At 44.4% G+C, this 19,629-nt stretch overlaps 1 protein-coding gene across 1 annotated transcript in view; it reads right to left on the bottom strand.

Annotated features, from left to right (window-relative positions):
• Positions 1 to 19,629, bottom strand: part of crhr1 (corticotropin releasing hormone receptor 1) — a 146,579-nt gene that overhangs the window by 40,086 nt on the left and 86,864 nt on the right. The window contains exon 7 of the mRNA XM_076265899.1: positions 17,353 to 17,459. Coding sequence (XP_076122014.1) covers positions 17,353 to 17,459 — 107 coding nt within the window. The remainder of the gene's footprint in view (positions 1 to 17,352; positions 17,460 to 19,629) is intronic.

The following is a 19,629-nucleotide window of genomic DNA, read 5'->3' on the forward strand; positions in this document are numbered from 1 at the left end:
AAATGAATCCCGGTCGAGGCTGTCTGAAGACTTTCAATGTCATTGTGAAAGTCTCTCTCTCTTTCTTTCTCTCTCCCTCTCTTGTGTGTGTGTGTGTGTGTGTATGTGTGTGTGTGTAAGTGTGAAATGTCTTTGACCCAGTTAACACAGTATTTGGGGTTTGGTGAAACATTCAAGCAAACAAGGATGATTTTCTTCAGATACACAAACAATAAAGATTTTAACAATAAAGATTTTACACAAACTTTAGTCTGTGTATGTGTGACCCATATTCTGTATATCAGAAAGGAAATGGTTTACACTTACACACACACACACACACACACACAAATACAGTAGCTTGTTGCAATAGTGTGTTAAGATGTTTATCTTAACTACTTACTACATAAACTCTCTACTCTGCTTTTTTACTAATCTCTATTTGTACCCCTCTCCCTTGAGCCTAATATCTGTCCCTGTCCCACAACCTGTTTTTCTACTTCCCATCTACAACCACTCTCTATCTATCTGTCCCTCCACCGGTCTTTCTAAACCATTCTTTCTGTCCCTCCTTTTTTTCTCTTTCACTCTCCATCTCTCTCTCTATCTGCAGCCTCTCTTCGCCACTCGCCTCTCCCTGAAGGCCTAGAGGAGTATTTGTCACAGCTCAGCATCTCAGTGTGCCGCGGCTGAATCGCATTAGAGTGCGAAAAGGCATTTATTGTTAAGTGGAGGCTGCTAGGGGAGCAAATGGGGATATTAGGAAGCTTCAAAGGAGACGGACTCTCAGTCCGACCGCTCTCGCTTCTTCGCGGCCGTGAGTCAACGCTACTTGACGCTGTGCCACAGAAACAGCTACGCTGGCCCGCATCAGGAATGACTCTAAAAAGACTTTGTGTGCGTGTGTGTGTGTGTTTGTGTGTGTGTGAGAGAGAGAAAGAGAGAGAGAGAGAGAGAGAGAGAGAGAGAGAGTAAAAAGGGTGGAGAGAAAATGTGGTGTGTGAATGAGTGAAAGAGAGAGAGAGAGAAAGCGAGAGATTGTGTGTGTGTGTGTGTGTGTGTGTGTGTGTGTGTGTGTGTGTGTGTGTGTGTGTGTGAGGGAGAGGTAGAGGGAAAGCAAAAGGGAAGAGCTGGAGAGAGGAGTGGGAGGGCAGTGCTGAGACACTGCTGCAAGAGAGACGGAAAGGATTGAGACAGAGTGAAGTAAGACATCATTATTTAGGCGCGAGGCGTATGGTTTTGCACACGGCACAGCAGTCAAGCAGGGGACACGGACTAATCAATGAAGCCTCACGTCCCACTTCCAGCTCCGCGGAGGAGCAGATGAAAGGATGAGACAGGAGAGGCATTTCTGGGGAACCTCATGTGAGAGAGGAACAAGGGAGCAGAGGGAGAGATGGAGGGAGGATGTCCTGAGAGAGAGAGAGGGAGAGAGAGAGAGACAGAGAGAGAGAGAGGAAGGAGAACAGTTTGTGCTTGCATCACTGTGAAGGTTCACTTTCTTACTGAATCCAGTAACTCCATCTTAGTGCATATATGCATTTCTAATAGTTTTTCAAAATGATATAAAATTCTGGCAAATGAAAAAAAGGAAGGCAAGTTTCCTTAAGCCACTAGAGAAGAACACACACACTCACACACGCACGCACGCATGTGCCCACACAGGCACACACATACAAGCACAAAAGTGGCAAGAGTAGGGGATGGAGCAGGAGATGGAGACAAATTGAAAAGCGTGATTTATTTTCGAGGAGAGAATGTACAGGACTGAGCAGCGGTCATATTTTGCACAGCTATGCGGTACATCTAGTTACAATTGTATTTGTACCACAAACACACACACACACGCACACACACACACACACGCTCAAACACTTAGCCTTAACTCTCTGGCTTAATGGGGTTGTGTATTGGGGATGGTGACATGTCCTCTAAATGGAGGTAAAGAGTGCTTAAGCTCCAGGGAGACAGTGGAGGTTAAAAGCTCTTTCCTCTTGGCGCACGCGCACGCTCTCAGCTCCTCTCTCCCCGCCACAAACCCATGATGGGATCCCTCTTCGTCTTTCTCCAATCAATATTTCATAGAAAGAAAGAATACTGCTCCCCCGTGAACACCACGTCAGCGCCCAAACAACACGGCAAAAAAGACTATAATAAGAAACACACAATGTACTGCCAGAGTCTTAGGGGACTGTGACTACACACAGCCATATATTTAGACAGATGGCTGCATTTCAGTCTGAAAAGTCTATAAGTAACCACACTTAAGGAAGAAATGGAATGAGAGATTAATCTAGCCCACACATGTATATTTCTCATTGACTACAGCTAAGGGTTTTCCGTACGAGCTATATTTTTTCTTCCCCTTCGTACATATCTCACAACTTGTCTGAAGTATACGGTGCTGTATGCTCTGTGCATTATGTCCATTGGAATCACTGAATCCATCCCATTGGGAGTTAAGAATTCTCTTACCTCCAATATAATGCATTTGACACAAGACCACTTCTGATTAAGTGGCTTTGACATGGGGAAAGCATTCTTGCAGGATTAGGTTTATGCACAAACATGACTGGCTATAAAGTAGGTTTACTCAGACTTGAAAAATGTCTTCGAGGGGAATCTATTAATGGGTGGCTCAAGGGCAAAATGTTAAGAGTTTTTAAACATGTGATTTAGCAAGGCACAGTTCATTGGCTCCAGAGCCCACCAATCCCCCATGGGCTGAAACTGCGAACAAGCCTGACCTGGTCCAGTACTCTGTCACACAGCCACTATAACTGCCCTGATGTGGAGGAACTTGGAGGAACATCCACTTTGAAAATGACACTTACCAACATAGAACTCCTCACTGCAATGAAAAAAAAAGTTCTGAGAAGAGCCAAACAAAGAAAGCAAAAAAAACAAACAAACAATAATAGTGCATTAACAAGTCTTTCTTTCTAATAAGCTCTGCTGCACGGTAAATACTGTGCTTATCTTTGTGTTCGTATGTCTTTATGAATAGACAGTCCCCCATCAGGCAAGAGAATCCAGAAGCGGATAATATATCGACAATTGCTTTCTATATATGCATGTCTCTAGGGCTTCACATGTATTCAACTCAACACAGAAAAGCTGCTTGTGCCTCAAGATTAAGCCATTACAGACAAATCTTTATGATAAGACTGCTTTTATATGTGTCGGAGAAGAAGCAAGGCAAGATAAATGAATGTGTGTGAACAAGAACAAAAGCAAGAACAAGCTGACTAGCTAGGTAGGTCACACTGTAAGGAGACATTATCACTGATGTCACTGACGTTCAGGTGACACTAAAAATATATATGTACACAGACACACACACATACATACGCACGCACTCACACAAAGAATCGCACGCACGCGCGCACTCACACACACACACACAAAAAGAATTGCACGTGCGCACACACGCGCACACAAAGATAATGACTGCTTTCACAGCAGCTGCACTCATCCCAGAAGGCAAGAATTTGTACAGGGAACATAACTCTTAATTACTTCTGACACGGATTTCCCAGCAGCCATAAATGTGTGTGTGTGCAAACACCCACACACACACACACACACAAAAAGCGTTCAACTATATCTGGGAAAAGCAAAAATGTATGAGTCATGTGCACTCACACACAGACATACACACAAACACATACACAGAGACAGACAGTAACACACACACACACACACACACACACTGTTCACTACACCGACGGAAAGGTCACTGTGCTGGTATTCTGGTCAAGTGCACCAAACCAGAGCCCCCACTGCAGGTATCCTGCTCTGCCCTGCAGTGAAGACACTCTTTGGACAGGGGGCACCAGCCAACGGCCCCCCCGCGGCTACATGCCCCGTCTCAGTGACCCTTCAGCACTGCCTCTCCAGCCAATTACCTCGCTTCTGTCTGCCGCTCCTTCCCTCTCCTTCAGGGCCGCACTGGGGCTATTTCAGGCCTGAGAGGAACAGCTCAGCCCAAATCGAATTAACACCAAGTCCTCCACTTACTTTCCAGACCAAGTAATCCATCCTCGGAGGCATGCTCAGCACAGGAAAAATCACTTGTTTTGTTTTTTGTTGCTTCTTATTTCATATTAATGGTAATAATGAGTGTTGGAGGTGCTACCAAAGGGTATTTTTCTAAATATAAGAATAAATGAATAGGCATATCCCAGAAATTCACTCACTCATGCACAAATGATTCATTCTTTGCATCCTTTTTGCTGTTTACTGTAATCATTTTCATTAACTTTGTTTAACAAGGATCCAGATGGGAACCTATTAAAATGTTTACAGACTAACACGTTTCTATAAAGGAGGATTTAACATGTGACATGATATGACATCTCACTTTTCTGTTTACTTCCAACTTTGTGTTTATTTCCACCTTTTACTATCGCAATTACTGAGTAGGAACATATGCACTGAGTGAATTAAATGCACAGTAAATATTTTGTTTCAGTCTTATTTTAACAAGTACTGACACACTGTGTTTGTTGTTTATATCAGATTTATACAGCGATTCATTTTGCACCTTTAAGGTCTGTTTGACCATTGTGTGTGGAGTTATAAGTCTCGCCTCATTCATTTACTGTAGATAGTAGTGTGATCTTGTTTGCCCAAAATAGCTGCCTGGTGGCACTGCCAAGATGGCTGCCAAGTGGTGAGACTTGCCTATAAGAATTTTGTTTCAGACTAAGGAAAAGGAGTGTGCAAACACAGCCAAAAGCGCGAGACACGCGACACACACACACACAGCATTCCTTGGTGAAAATCATCCCCCTAAACTCATTTGTCATTTTCCATAGTAGCGTAACCTTGGAGACGGACCATATAACCCATCTCAGCACGCGGAGAGTAAGAAAGTGGACGGATCATTCCTTTACACAGCCCATATGCCCCTGTTAAACAGTCATTTAATTGACTTTGGAGTGCAATAAAACATCATACTGTCCTTTTTACACTGTACATACTGTATGTGAGTATTTAACCCTTCCCCTGAGTGCAACCTCTGTGCATTCACTGTACATTCAACATGTACCAACATATGTACACAATAACGAGACCCCTAAAGATAACTGCATCTGGTTTCATTAACTAGTAAGGGTAGTAATTTGTGAGGGATTAGCATTTTCACATGTTCCAGTTCGTAAGGAAAAAGTGGTTTCGGGAAATTATCAAAGTAACACCCCTGGTATCCACGTTTTTTTGTATGTCATCTCTGAATGGAATTTAGACCCATTATATGTGTAAAATATGAGTGTTGCTACTACACACAAGACAACAGTTTGTTGCATTTTAACTCAAAATGTAATTTTGCTCACACATTATTTCTGACAATGTTGCAACAAAACATTTATTTTCCCATTAGAATTTGTGTTGGTGTTAAAATACTACTAACATTAAAAAAGTTCCTGGTTGACTTCCACACTCTATAGACACTGGGTGTGTACTTCTGTTTGGTCCTCATGGCAACTGAATTCCGGATAAATATAGTGGAAAGAAAAAAACATCTAAAACGTGTGTAAGAAAAAAAAGGATGCCTTCCAGGGAACGCCGGGGCTTAAGATCCCCACTTTGACATGTCATCCTTGGGGCCGGAGGGTGGGTGACTCCCCTCTTCAGATCCGCACCATGGTGCTTAGCAGCCCACTGAGTCATGAGCCATTAAGAGCAGTGCTGTCTAACGGCTATGGCCTCGGGCATGTTCAAGTCTACCAGCCCTCCAGCTGCTCTCGCACGGGCAGATTGTTCTAATGAAAGAGGCAAGTGGTGCTCACTGAAGGGTACAAGATGAAGATGAAGTATGGGGGCAGACACACACACAATGGCACACACACACACACACACACACACACAAACACACACACACACAACACACACATGCACAGACACATAAACACACTCACACACACACACACACGCACACGCACACACGCACACACACACACACACACACACACACACACACACACACACACACACACACACACACACATACTGTATGCATAAGTGTGTGTGTGTGTGTGTGTGTATGTGTGAGCGTTAATGTCACAGTGGGTATTGAGTGAGATAGACGCTCAAGGTGACAGGCGAGCGAGTCCTGTAAAGCCGCAGCCTGAAGCATATCTGTTTGTCCAGACTCAGCATTTCAACTAATCAATCATTAACCTGAAACGTCCACGCACACATCAGCAAAGCCCTGAGCTGCATCAACACAGCAATGGGACTACCCCAGCGACCATGTCCTCCTTGACACAAAAGACTGATCAACTCCTAAAAGTAAACTTTCACATTTGTCAAAGAGGGGGGAGGGGCGGTCATTAGCTAAGTGTCGGTAAATGAGAGTGATAAGTAGTCATATTCATTTATCTGTATTACAAGTGACTGGCCCTGTCTTACATTCATATGTAGGAGTGATGATTACTATGGTGTGGCCAACATCAATATTCATTTGTGTTTATCTGTGTGTGTGTGCGCGTGTGTGTGTGTGTGTGTGTGTGGGTGTGTTGTGTGTGTGTGTGTGTGTGGGTGTGTTGTGTGTGTGTGTGTGTGTGTGTGTGTGTGTGTGTGTTTGGTCAAGAGAGAGAGAGAGAGAGAGGGAGAGATTATTTTTTATGTAGAATGTTTCCTTGGATCATTTACAATTAGACTTTTTCTCCTCAGAAGAGATTACCATCTTTTCCAAGAAGTAAGTTGCAAGAATGATTAATACATAAAGAAAAGACTAGGCTTTGGAAAAGATTGTGTGTTTGTGTGTCTATCTGAGAGCGTAGACACAGATGCACGGCCCAGTGTTATAATGATGTCTGCACCAGACACACACACACACACACACACACACACACACACACACACACACACACACACACACACACACACAAAGATGCCATGTTATAGGCATATTACAATTGCTCCAAAATAACTGGATTGTATGGGCAATTTTCAATAGAATGTTGGTTAGGTATAAAACAAAAAAATTACATTTTCAGGGGAAGCATTCCCTGGGTTCTCCTCATTAAAACTACTACAGTATGTGCTTTTCCACACCCAGAGCTCCAGAGACAAATATGTTTTCACATGTGCTTTCAGGCCATCCACCAAAACATATCCATTTAGCAAATAACCAGCCAGGCATTTTGAATGGTAAAAATCCTCCAGAAAGGGTCTAATTCCACCATGGCCATATTTAATCCTCTCTCCTCTCTGGGGAGCGGGTTGCCTAAAAGCCGGATCCATTACAGTTTGTTCACACATTCCAGAATTTTCTCTGTTTAAAAGTGCTGCTGTTATTTTTGTGGATTTATACATGTGAAACTGAGTAAATCTGGTGCGCGGTATTTTGAAAATGCCATCCCTGTGTGGCATCGGCTGCATGCTGCTTGTGCCCGCTGTCGCTCTGGCACCGGGTCACTGTAATGCCAGCATTCGTGTGGAGATACTCTCAGTGCCATACTGTCATGTGCGTACGTACGTAGCCACGCTGGCAAACCGGAGGGCATTAGGTCAGCCTTCGACTCTTCTACACAGACAAAGAGAGGACAGTTACCCTATACCAAAGGGCTCTCTGTACAGCCTATTCAGTAACTGGGCAATTTTCCACTATTTCCAGGCGGTACATTCTGATATTATCCCACAGAACCAATGTCCAACAGAGCATTCAAACCATCAACCATCATCAAACAAAGCCATCAGGTCTCTCATCTCTCTCTCTCATCCTGATCCTTCCATTTATCTCTCTGTTCAACAAGCTTCATGATTCTTATGGTTGCTGTAGCATAAGCACATACTGTAACTGTGCAGCTGAGCATCTATGACTCCTGTATGCAGACATAAACTGTTTGCCCGCCCTCTCGGTGTTCAAAACCAGCTGGTTTTCTGCCGATAATCTCCCATTTTTTCTTATTTCGTTTCTAAGTTGTATGCTTTGTCATTTTAGTCATCTCCTGATGTCTACACACACACACACACACACACACACACACACACACACACACACACACACACACACACACAAACACACAAACCATCTGCCTCCTGCTGAGCCGGCACCATGCGGAAAGAGTCCAGATATCCAGTAAAATTGTTATATGGCATGAGAGACATGATTCTTATGAGGAGAAGCAGATGAGAAAGAGAGGGGAAAAGAGAGAGAGACACTTTCTCTGAAAAGACAAGAATGATGTATCAGATAAAGTGGGGGTCTGAGACACAATAGGATGGGGGGAACAGAGAGTTGTGGACAGAGGAGTCCGGAAAAGAGAAAGGGAGAACCAGAGATGGATGGACAGATGGAGACAGAGAGAGGAATAGAGGGAGATAGAGAATTGAAGCTCAGCAGAGGATATGTTTTCTCCACTGGGGGTCTGCATTAATCAGTTATGGTTACTTTACACACACACACACACACACACACACACACACACACACACACACACACACACACACACACACACACACACACACACACACACACACACACACACACACACACACACATACACAGAGCGTGAGTGTGGTGTGTTACTCAGCCAAAATGGCACACAGCTGCAGCAAAGACACCTCATGAGTTTGACGCCAGAGGCATACTCACATTTGGACACACACAGTCACTAAGACACATAATGACACACATAATGACACACATAATGACACACACACACACACACACAATCCTTCACTCAGCACTGACATTAACACCCACATACTCATACAACCACAGAGAATATAGATTCATCCTTACTAGATCTCTCTCTCTCTCTCTCTGCTCTCTGTAACACACAGACACACACACACACACACACACACACACACACACACACACACACACACACACACACACACACTCAGGGTATCAGAGCAGAGCTGGCTGTGGGCCTAAGACACATGCAGAGTCCATGTGCTTGGAGGTCTGCTGCTGCTGCCTGCTGCTTCAAACACACACACACACACACACACACACACACACACACACACACACACACACACACACACACACACACACACACACACCACACAAACATAACATAAACAGTCTTTCACTCTACGTCAGTTCTGACATAAATAACTACTCAAAGGTCCTCCAAGAGAACGGGGGAGATTGTGAGCTTCAAATTTGGTACGTTTTTTGATCATTCATCACAATTCTGGATTAGACTAGCATAGTAAGTGATTATATCATGAATTACACATTAAACAATGGCATTTAGTCTGAAAAAGGACCATACTGTACATTTGTCTGCAGAACATTACTGTAACGGCAAAACAGCAGTTCTCTCTCTCTCTCTCTCTCTCTCACAGACACACACACACACACACACACACACACACACATAAAACTGGCTAATATTGGCAAACCCCCATACTTCAGTCAGTGGAGCGTATACTGCTGTGGGAATAAGTGCGCTGATCCGGTGATGGCATCTGGAACTGAATGGGAATGAGGAGCTGTTTCAGAACCCCCTGCTCTGCTCTGCGTCCCCCTGGGCCAGGCCTGTCTCTGTGTCCACCGGGCTGGGCTGGGCTGGGCTGGGCTGGCTCGTGGCCCGCATCTGGTACTGTGAGAAAATTGACTATGTTTCACAGAGCCAGACTTCCAGCACACCAGAGGCCATTGGCACACTGCGCAGACTGGAGTATGAACCATCTGAATCACTTATCACTAAAGACTGGACTAACATTATTGATCCCACCTACTGATTAATTGATTGATTGATTGATTTCAGATTGACTGATTGAGCAAATGAGAGAGTGAATGACTGATTGATTTCTTTGATTTCAAAGGGAAAAAATATTTTGTTTAGGGTTCCACACTGTCAAGACTTTTTTTGTTGTGATTTTTTGTGTGTCTTTGTTGTGGATGATGCAGTGAAGCATATGTTTGTATGGTCTACTTCCGTGTATATTTTATGTGGTATTTTGCAAATTTGCGATGCAGTGACTGGAGCCCAAGATGAATCCCCTTCCCCTCCCCCGGGGGACAATAAAGTATACTTGATCTCATCTTATCTTATCTTATCTTATCTTAAGACTGAAATTTATAACATCTAGACTGATACACATGTGTGCCCACAGATAAAAGACTCTCAAACGTCACACTGACCTATAAGATACGATGTCTACAGAATTCAGAGGCACTTGAAATGTGTCAGTGCTTACTGATAAAATTCATTATTATATCTTTATATGATAGCTGAAGTGGGTATAGAATCCCATCAGCAAACAATGGAGTAAGTATTTTATCCAGCGCTGTTCAGGGAGGCGTGAGCGAGCCATGCAGGCTAATCTCATTTGAACGTGTTCAGGTAGCCAAGCCTGGCGGCCGTTTTTGCATAACACACTGATAAAATCAGCCTCTTCATTATCACTCTAAACACTGCACTAAGCGTTCAAGTACTCCGAGAACCACAGAAAGTCCTCACAGCTTTGATTAGAGAGGAGTACAACTACAGCAATATTTCCGTTGAAGAATGAAGGCACGGTTAAGCACTCTGATAGTCATCAGTCGGAGGATAGTTGATTAAACGGATCATGGAGCTTGGAAAGTACTGACAGTTGCTACGCTAATGTTTGGCTGAAGGACAGACAGTTAGGGGCTAATGAGATGGACACTATACTGTCCCGCAGAGATGGATGGCATAGATGAACAAACAGGATCAAAGCAACCGCTGTACTTATACCAAAAACTATTATTAATAACCAAAGAAAAGATAGACAGATAGATAGATAAATATATAAGATAGATAGACAGATAGACAGATAGATAGATAGATAGATAGATAGAGTGGGTATGTGTAAGCAGAAGAGAGGCTCCCGTCGCGGCCTGCGGGTTATTACGTGACCGGTACTCTAGCCACAGCCAATTGCTCTGGAGCGTAATGACCAGTCAGATTAACCTTGAGGTCCAATTCAAGAGGCCACTTCTGTTACTGAGGGCTGAGTCCTGTCTGACCACAAGCAGAGGAGAGAAAGTGGGGAGAGGAGGAAGATAATAAAATCAACAACAACAACAACAACACACACACACACACACACACACTTTCTCCAGATATCTTATATCTATGTCACATATCTATTCGACATATAACCGTGGCGAGTCTAGTTCCATCTACTTCAAATCTCCAAATCTCACTGGCGGGGAGAAACTGTAATGGAGAGACGGCATCTTGGCCAGATTAATCGGGGCAGATTAATTCATGGATAATCTGCCCTCAAACCAAAACAGTTGTGTCGGCCCAATCGCAGTGTCCCGTAATCCCCAATGAGGTTTGCCATTATCAGAGAAAAAGGAGAATCTTCCCCAGCTATTGAGCCCTTCTTCTGTGTATGTGTGTGTGTCAAAGTCAAAGTCAAAGTCTGCTTTATTGTCAATTTCTTCACATGTCAAGACATACAAAGAGATCGAAATTACGTTTCCCACTATCCCACGGTGGAGACAAGACATTTTACCAATTAGGTCCACAGACAAAAACATAACATTCAATTAAACAATATAAAAAGTAAATAAGAAGGCACATACAGTGAAGAAATAAGAGCAGCAAAAAAATGGGTTGAAATTGTGCAATTGTGCATACAGTAGACAGTCAATATAATAATAGTGCAAAAGTCAGGCCAATAAATGGCTGAAGTAGTTCTGTTTGACCTAAGTATGCAAGTGGCATAGTGGTGCAAGTTATGTAAGAGCAGCAGAAGTGTGTTCAGAAGTGTTTTTAAGGACACAGGACAACAACAACAAGTTGCAAAGTGTGCAAGTGTACAAGTGGAGTAGTGCAAGTGGAGTAGTGCAAGGCAGCCATTGTGGGTCCAAAAGTCCAGGATGTTATGTGGCTGAGGGTGGAGGGGGGAGAGGGGGGAGAGAGTTCAGCATCCTAACAGCCTGGTGTATGAAGCTGTTGGTGAGTCTGGTGGTGCGGGAGCGCAGGCTTATGTACCTCTTCCCAGAGGGCAGTGGATCAAACAAATTGTGAGCGGGGTGACTTGCATCACTCACAATTGTGGTCGCCTTGCGGGTGAGGTGGGAGGTGTAAATGTCCTTCAGGGAGGGGAGTGAAGGGCCAATAATCCTTCCAGCTGTGTTCATTATGCGCTGCAGGGCTTTCCTGTTGTATTCAGTGCAGCTTCCGCCCCACACAGCGATACAGCTGGAGAGGATGCTCTCAATGGTGCCTCGGTAGAATGTGGTCATGATGGCTGGTGGAGCACTTGCTCGCCTGAGTTTCCGCAGGAAGTACAGGCGGCGCTGAGCTTTCTTCGCCAGTGATGCAGTGTTGGTGGTCCAGGAGAGGTCTTCACTGATGTGCACCCCCAGGAATTTGGTGCTGCTCACTCTCTCCACCACAGCACCGTCGATGGTCAGTGGCAGGTGTTGGGTGTGACCTCTCTGGAAGTCAACAACAATCTCCTTGGTCTTGCTGACGTTCAGCAGGAGGTTGTTGTCCCTGCACCACGTGGTCAGAAGGTCGACCTCCATCCTGTATTGAGTCTCGTCGCCCTTGGTGATGAGACCCACCAGAGTTGTGTCGTCAGCAAATTTCACAATGTGGTGGTTGCTGTAGGTTGCAGTGCAGTCATGCGTCAGCAGGGTGAAGAGCAGCGGACTGAGCACGCAGCCTTGGGGGGCCCCCGTGCTCAGTGTTATGCTGCTTGAGATATTGTTGCCAACACGTACTACTTGAGGCCTCTGACAGAGGAAGTCCAGTAGCCAGTTGCAGAGGTAGGTAGTGAGTCCCAGTTTGTCAAGTTTGCAGATGAGTTGTTGTGGTATTATGGTGTTGAATGCAGAACTGAAGTCTATAAACAGCAATCTCACATACAGTATGAGTCTCTTTTTTCCAGGTGGGTGAGGGCTGGGTGGAGGGCAGAGCAGATTGCATCCTCTGTGGACCGTTTGGCTCAGTATGCAAACTGGAAGGGATCCAGGGTGGGGGGGAGAATGGATTTGATGTGTGACATGACAAGCCGCTCAAAGCACTTCATGATGATGGGTGTCAGTGCCACGGGGCGGTAATCATTGAAGCAGGATGGAGCAGTTTTCTTCGGCACAGGTATGATGGTGGCAGCTTTGAAACATGATGGGACGATGGCTTGCTTCAGGGAAGTGTTAAAGATGTCTGTGAAGACATCCTTAAGCTCCTCAGCGCAGTCCTTCAGCGCACGACCTGGGATGTTGTCTGGGCCTGCTGCTTTACGGGTGTTGATAGCAGCAAGTGTCCTCTTCACGCTGTCGGCAGAGAGGCACAGGGGCTGCTCGTGTGGAGGGGGAGGGGTCTTCTGTGGGCAAGTGCTGTTTTGTGCTTCAAAGCGAGCAAAGAAGCGGTTCAGGTTGTTGAGCAGAGGGATGTTGCTCTCACAGCTCTGTGGCGCGGGCTTGTAGTCCGTGATGGCCTGAATGCCCTGCCATAGGCTTTGTGCGTTCCTGCTGTCTTTGAAGTGGGTGGTTATCTTGTGAGTGTATTCCTTTTTTGCTTCCTTGATGCCACGGGACAGGTTGGCTCTCGCTGTTCTCATGCCAGCTTCATCCCCAGCTCTGTAGGCTTTGTCTCTGGCCCTCAGCAGCCTGAGGACATCCCCTGTCAGCCATGGCTTCCAGTTAGCCCGAGTGATGATGTCTTTTGTGTGGGTCACATCATCAATGCACTTGGTGATGTAAGAGGTTACAGTGTCTGTATACTCCTCTATGTCTGTCTGGTTGTTGTAAGTGGCTGCCTGCTTAAACATTTTCCAGTCTGTTGCGTCAAAGCAGTCTTGACGAGCATCAGAGGCTCCCTCAGGCCACACTTTTATCTGCTTGCGAACCGGTTTGTTTGCTTTCACTCTTTGGGCCCTATTTTAATGGTCTAAAACGGAAGTGTCTTTGCGCAAAACGCAATTCACTTTGTGGGCGGATCTCGGGCGCTGATGCTATTTTACCGGCGGGATATTTGACTGTTGCGCCCGACGCAAATCTAAAATGGGGTTGTCTGAAGTAGCTACATTAATCATGGGTGTGGTTTGGGCGTAACGTGCAATAAACCAATCAGAGCGTCATCTCACATTCCCTTTAACAACAGGCACGCTTGTTCCATAGCTGATTGCTATTATGGTGGCGTATTTGCCAGGTGCAGCCAGGAGCGTTCACAGCGCTATACTCACTGTTCAGTTGGGAACAGTTAGCTATTGATTTTTCATCTTGACAAAATGTAATACAGAATTGTCACAAAGACATACTTTCCGATGTTTTGGGATCATTCTCACTGAATCACGAGGTTATGAATGCATGGTGATATATTTGCAATGTACAATGTAATCTAACATTACCTCTCTATAGACAATGCATATCTTCTGTCAGTTAATCTCTTCTCTCCCGTGCTGCCGCTGGGGCATTAGGGTTAAATGACATCGGCATGCAGTTCAACATCACGTCTCCTTAAGTCCTCTAACATTTCCTAATTTATGTCATCAACACATCAGTGATTCGTGAAAATGTGTAGGCTACGCTAGATTTATGCCTATTTTTTCACATGGACACCACACTGATTTCCCTCGAGTGGTAATATTTTTCTTTGAAATTATGTATGGTTTACAGAAATGGGAACTACATTGTATAGATGAGAGGAGCTAAGTGTGCGTTGCGCAGCACAGGCAGCCAAGCAAGGGCTTCGTTTAAGTTGACCTAACTGTCAACTCTGCACAGTATCCCATTAACTGCGTGACAGTAGACTATTTACAATATTTTCTGTAAAGCGGAGTTTGTAACCATACTTGCTGCTTTCTTGTACTATCTGTTGCTGGTTAACAGCACATGAAAAGCTGATTTAAGCTAATTCACTAACTCAAGACTTCAAGGCCATCATGGATATAAAACGTTTTTTGAAAATAACGAAAGGATGGAGGGAACATAGCAAAGCTTGGAGTTATTTCAGATGGGCTACAACAAGGTAGGCAAAATTATGGTGCTTAAAACCTTACACAACGGTAAATTGGAACAAAACTAAAAGTAACTTTAGCCTTTATAGGGCTGTAAAGTTGTCCAGATTAATAGGTCGTAATTAGGCGTTGTTGTAAAGATATTGCATGTAGATGTTGTACTATATAGGCTACTAAATATTTAGGTCACCAATGCACGAACAAAACCGGGAAATGGACAAATATTATCAAGGCTTTGAATGTTTCCGTCTGTGCACGGGGGTGTCTGTAGATTGGTGTGCAACGCATTCATTCATGCAGGCCTGTGGTCATGCATGCACCCTTAAAATAGCATCTGCATTTTCGCCACAGACTTTAGACCAGGGAGTTCCTGGTCTGTGGCGGAATTGTTTTCTGAAACTGCAAAATATCAACAGTGAACGTTTGCGCCGGAACACGCCCCGTCTTTTCGCTGAACTGCCCCCGTGGGCGCAATCGAATTCCCTAATTTACAGGCATGTACCTGTGGAGGGAAAATTCCAATATGCGCTGACTGCAAAATAGGAAAGACAAACGCGCGAGTATACAAAGTCAATTGCGCCGGGACGGAAGATAGAGCCCTTTGTCTGTATGCGGGCATTAGCATAACAGTGATATGGTCAGAAAGTCCAATGTGGGGGAGGGGGGTGGCTTTGTATGCTCCTTTGTGTGTGGTGTAGACCAGGTCCAGGATGTTGTCTCCTCTTGTTGGAAAATCAACATGCTGGTGTAGCTTTGGAAGAACAGTTTTAAGATCTGCATGGTTAAAATCTCCAGCAAAGATGGTGAAACTGTCTGGGTGTGCCGTCTGTTGTTCACTGACAGCCTGGTACAGTTCACTAAGAGCCGTATGTGTGTGTGTGTGTGTGTGTGTGTGTGTGCGCGTGTGCATGTAGGCTTGTGTGTGTGTGTGTGTGTGTGTGTGTGTGTGTGTGTGCGTGTGTGATTGTGTGCTCTTAAAGGATAATTCCGGTATTTAGCACTTTGAGTCCCTTTTCTGGTTTGAGTGGTGGACACCGAAATTTTGACGTTTGGTCCTGTCTCGACCTTTCTGACTCGTTTTGAATCGCCTTTGACTACTACTACCTGAAAAGGGACTCAAAGTGCTAAAAACCAGAATTATCCTTTAAGTGAGTGTGTGTGAGTGTTCTTAAGTGAGTATGTGTGTGTGTGTTTAGCTAGCTGCTGCCCACTGCTGTTTGGCAGCGTGAATAAAGTTAAAATCGATTGTCAGAATAATTCACAGAGTGCTCCTCTCCCGTATCCCCACTGCCAGAGGGGCAGCTGCAGCCAGGGAATCTAATCCCCCCCCCCCCCCCCCCACACACACACACACATACACACACTTGTCCTTGAGATGTCACTGCTGACCGACCAACTCCGCAACCATCTCTCTACCATCTCATCACTCAGTGTGTGTGGGTGTGTGTAGCCAACTATTTGTGTTTCTCTGTGTCTGTGACCTACTGTATATGTGTGTGTGTGTGTGTGTGTGTGTGTGAGTGCGTGCGTGGGTGTGTGTACGTATGTGGGTGTGTGGGTGTGTGTGTGTACCTGCGTGTGGGCAAATTCACTTTAGTGACTTATACAAATGCACTGTGAGCATGGATAATCCCCTCCCTGTCTCCCTTCTATTAGCCTCCTTACGTGTGTGTCAACAGCAATGGCAGGACAAATCAATCTCCCACACTGCTTTGCTGATGCCTGCTCACATGGTAACTGCTGGCTGTTTGCTGAAGTGCTGAGGCGCTGTCTTTCCTGAGTGCGACACCAGTGAGCAGCGCACTGCACACATATGCAACCTGGGCGTGCGTAAAACACAGTCCACGAAACTAAGTCCTTCTACCTTGAAATAAAAGTACACAGTAAGGTGTAATGAATGGCTTACATCATTAAGAGGCCATAGCAGTGGTGGTTGTGGGGTTTTAAGAGCAGCGATGCTCATAAGTGCTGGATTGCACTTCAAACACAGAACTGGCAGTACAAAATGCCAAGGCTGATTGAAGCTAAGAGGGTTGACCTAGTCCCTCTGCCTCCTTAGCTATGTATATTGTACACCACACACACAATTAGACACTTGAAAAACAACAAAACAACTAACAACTTATCACTTTCAATTTATTCTCACTGGTCACAATATGAAATTAATACATAGAATATGCAACTTGTATGCTTTTCTTCGGTGCAATATTGATAAACAGAAAGTTTGCTCAGTTTTGCTGATATAAACAGAAAGTACTCAGAGAGAAAAACATCTTAGCACACAAATCAATGCACTTGTGTGTTTACACATTATAAGTGAACCTGCATATTTGGAAGGCCAGAATGGGCAAATCAAAGCACTGTGTTTAGCTACTGCAGGTGCTCCGTCCTATTGTGATTGTGATTATCCACATCTATGATTGGTCAGTGAGCGTACAAGCCACCAATCACACTCACCTGAGCCGCATGAAGAGAATGAAGGCCACCAGGAGGGCTCCGAGCGAGATGCAGTGGCCCAGATAGTTTATGATCACTGCTATGTGGTAGTGAAGCTTGCTCTTGTTCTGAAAAGGAAAGACACACACATACAGAGGGAGATAGAGAGACAGAGAGAGAGAAAGAGAGAGAGAGAGAGAGGTACAGAGAGGAGAGAAGATCATGAGTATACCAGCGGCACCATAACAGAACAGTTTTTAATTTAAGCCGATCTAAGAGTGAAGTTTAAACATCTGTGTTGCTCCGCCAAAACTCCTCTCTCTCGCTACAATTAGTCCTCTCCCGTTGACACACCAGATAGTTAATTACAGAAGCGCGGAGGAACAACTGCTTTTCTACGTCTTCTCACAGATATTGAGAGACATAAGACATGTGGGCACTCTTTCACATCTCATAAAAACCATACGACAACATGATAGGATGTACTGTACATTATAGTGACTGGCCTATATGCCCTATGATGATGATGTCTATGATGTCTAAACACACTTGCTGAACAACACATAATAAAGGGATTAATATGTGGTGGTCTCACATGAAGGGAATACATTCAATGCTGCCTCATCTATATCTTCAGATGCTATATTAAAAGCAGGGTTTGTTTTAAACTATGCAATAAAGTGCTAAGGTACTGTAAAACTGAAGGCAATAAAAATGCATTTAGAACAACCCATAAGCCACAGTGATGCGTAAAGATTAAACAAGATTATACTGAAAAGTGATCTGATGATTTAATCATTTATTGAGCTCAGCCACACACGGAAATGGAAACATTTCCCCAAGGACAATTATCCTTCAACATTTTCAATCTTTGATGCAGATTCATTTACAACATTTTTTTTGCCTTTTTCAAACTGTGGAAAAATCTTAAAATATTTAATGATACATAGGGTGCCTAAAAGGAAATTCTTTGTCCTCCAGAGCAGTGAAGACAGACAGGGTTCTATTATCTCTGTCAACATGAGATTCTACAATGACTGGATGTACTTGGTACTTGTGTTGTCTAGATGTTATCAGTGCTTGTGCAGGGGCACCACATGTGTCTAGGCTTCTTTAAATGGTTCTAAAAGCAAGTCTGAGGTGAGAGTAACGAATTTGCTATGCCCCTCTCATATCAAATGTCTCCATTAACTTGTGCTCAGTTCCCCTCTCCAGCTGTGGCATGGCAATGTACAGTACAGTACACACCCCGTCACCCTTTGGTATGGAACAGGAAGTTTATGCACGGATGCTGCTTGACTCATGGCAGTACACTCCTGCACAGCATTTGGGCGGTGGTAGTTTAGTGGTTAAGGAGCTGGGCTAGCGTGCAGTAGCCTGAAAGTTCAATTCCTGGCTTCCACCACCCTTGAGCAAGGCACTTAACCCCAAGTTGCTCCAGGGACAATGTAATCCCTTCTAATAAAGTTGACATACTGTATGTAAGTCACTTTGGACAACTGTGTCTACTAAATGAATAAAGGTATTTCAGAACCCTGGCCAGAGACCTTACTCTTCTCCTAGCAGTTGTTAGGCAAATTCATAACCTGAACAAATTAGCCATGTTTCACGAGTAGTAGACAGAAATGGTTGAATCATCTGCATTCTTATCGAGTGCTAACATTAAACCACACATTGAGAGATGTATGGTGTGGGAGAGATGCTGCAGGCAGGCTTTTTCTGCTCTATCCACTTTCACAGTGCCAGGACTCATCTTCCGTAGACAGGCACAGCCTGCCAGGGAGGGCCTGAGTGCCAATGCACCCAGCGAATACAGCTCCGTCAGCAGCGTGATGCCAACGTCAAGGGGACATTCTCAGAGGGCACCGATATTAGTCCGAAAATATGCGTCTAGTTTACTGTAAGAGCCTCAGAAGCACCGAATCAGCAAATACCCAGAGCCAATGTGATGCCTTGGCAAGCTCCGAAAGCGGTGATGCCCAGGTTTTTCAGGAAGTGATGTATCCTACTTTGATATATACCTTATTTCTCTTATTTGATGATGATAGGGTTATGAGGTGGAATTTAAAACACAAAGTAGAATTTCTGGAAATATTTAGTCCGAACTCTGCTGACTCAGATTCTACTAATCACACATTAGTTTTTGACCTTGCAGACCCTGTATCTGCACATAAAACATTGTATGCAACTCAGTTGCACTTCTGATGTTACATACATAGCTGGTGCAATTCATTTATTGTCAGTGTAGTCTCCCTTTACTGCATTAGTGTACATTTGGGATTTAATATGCAGCATGGC

The sequence above is a fragment of the Alosa pseudoharengus genome, unplaced genomic scaffold, assembly GCF_046254945.1.
Source record: "Alosa pseudoharengus isolate Yale_2024_CS ecotype anadromous, Long Island Sound unplaced genomic scaffold, YU_APseudo_1.1 YU_APseudo_1.1_scf_4, whole genome shotgun sequence".
In the NCBI taxonomy this organism is placed as follows: domain Eukaryota; kingdom Metazoa; phylum Chordata; class Actinopteri; order Clupeiformes; family Clupeidae; genus Alosa; species Alosa pseudoharengus.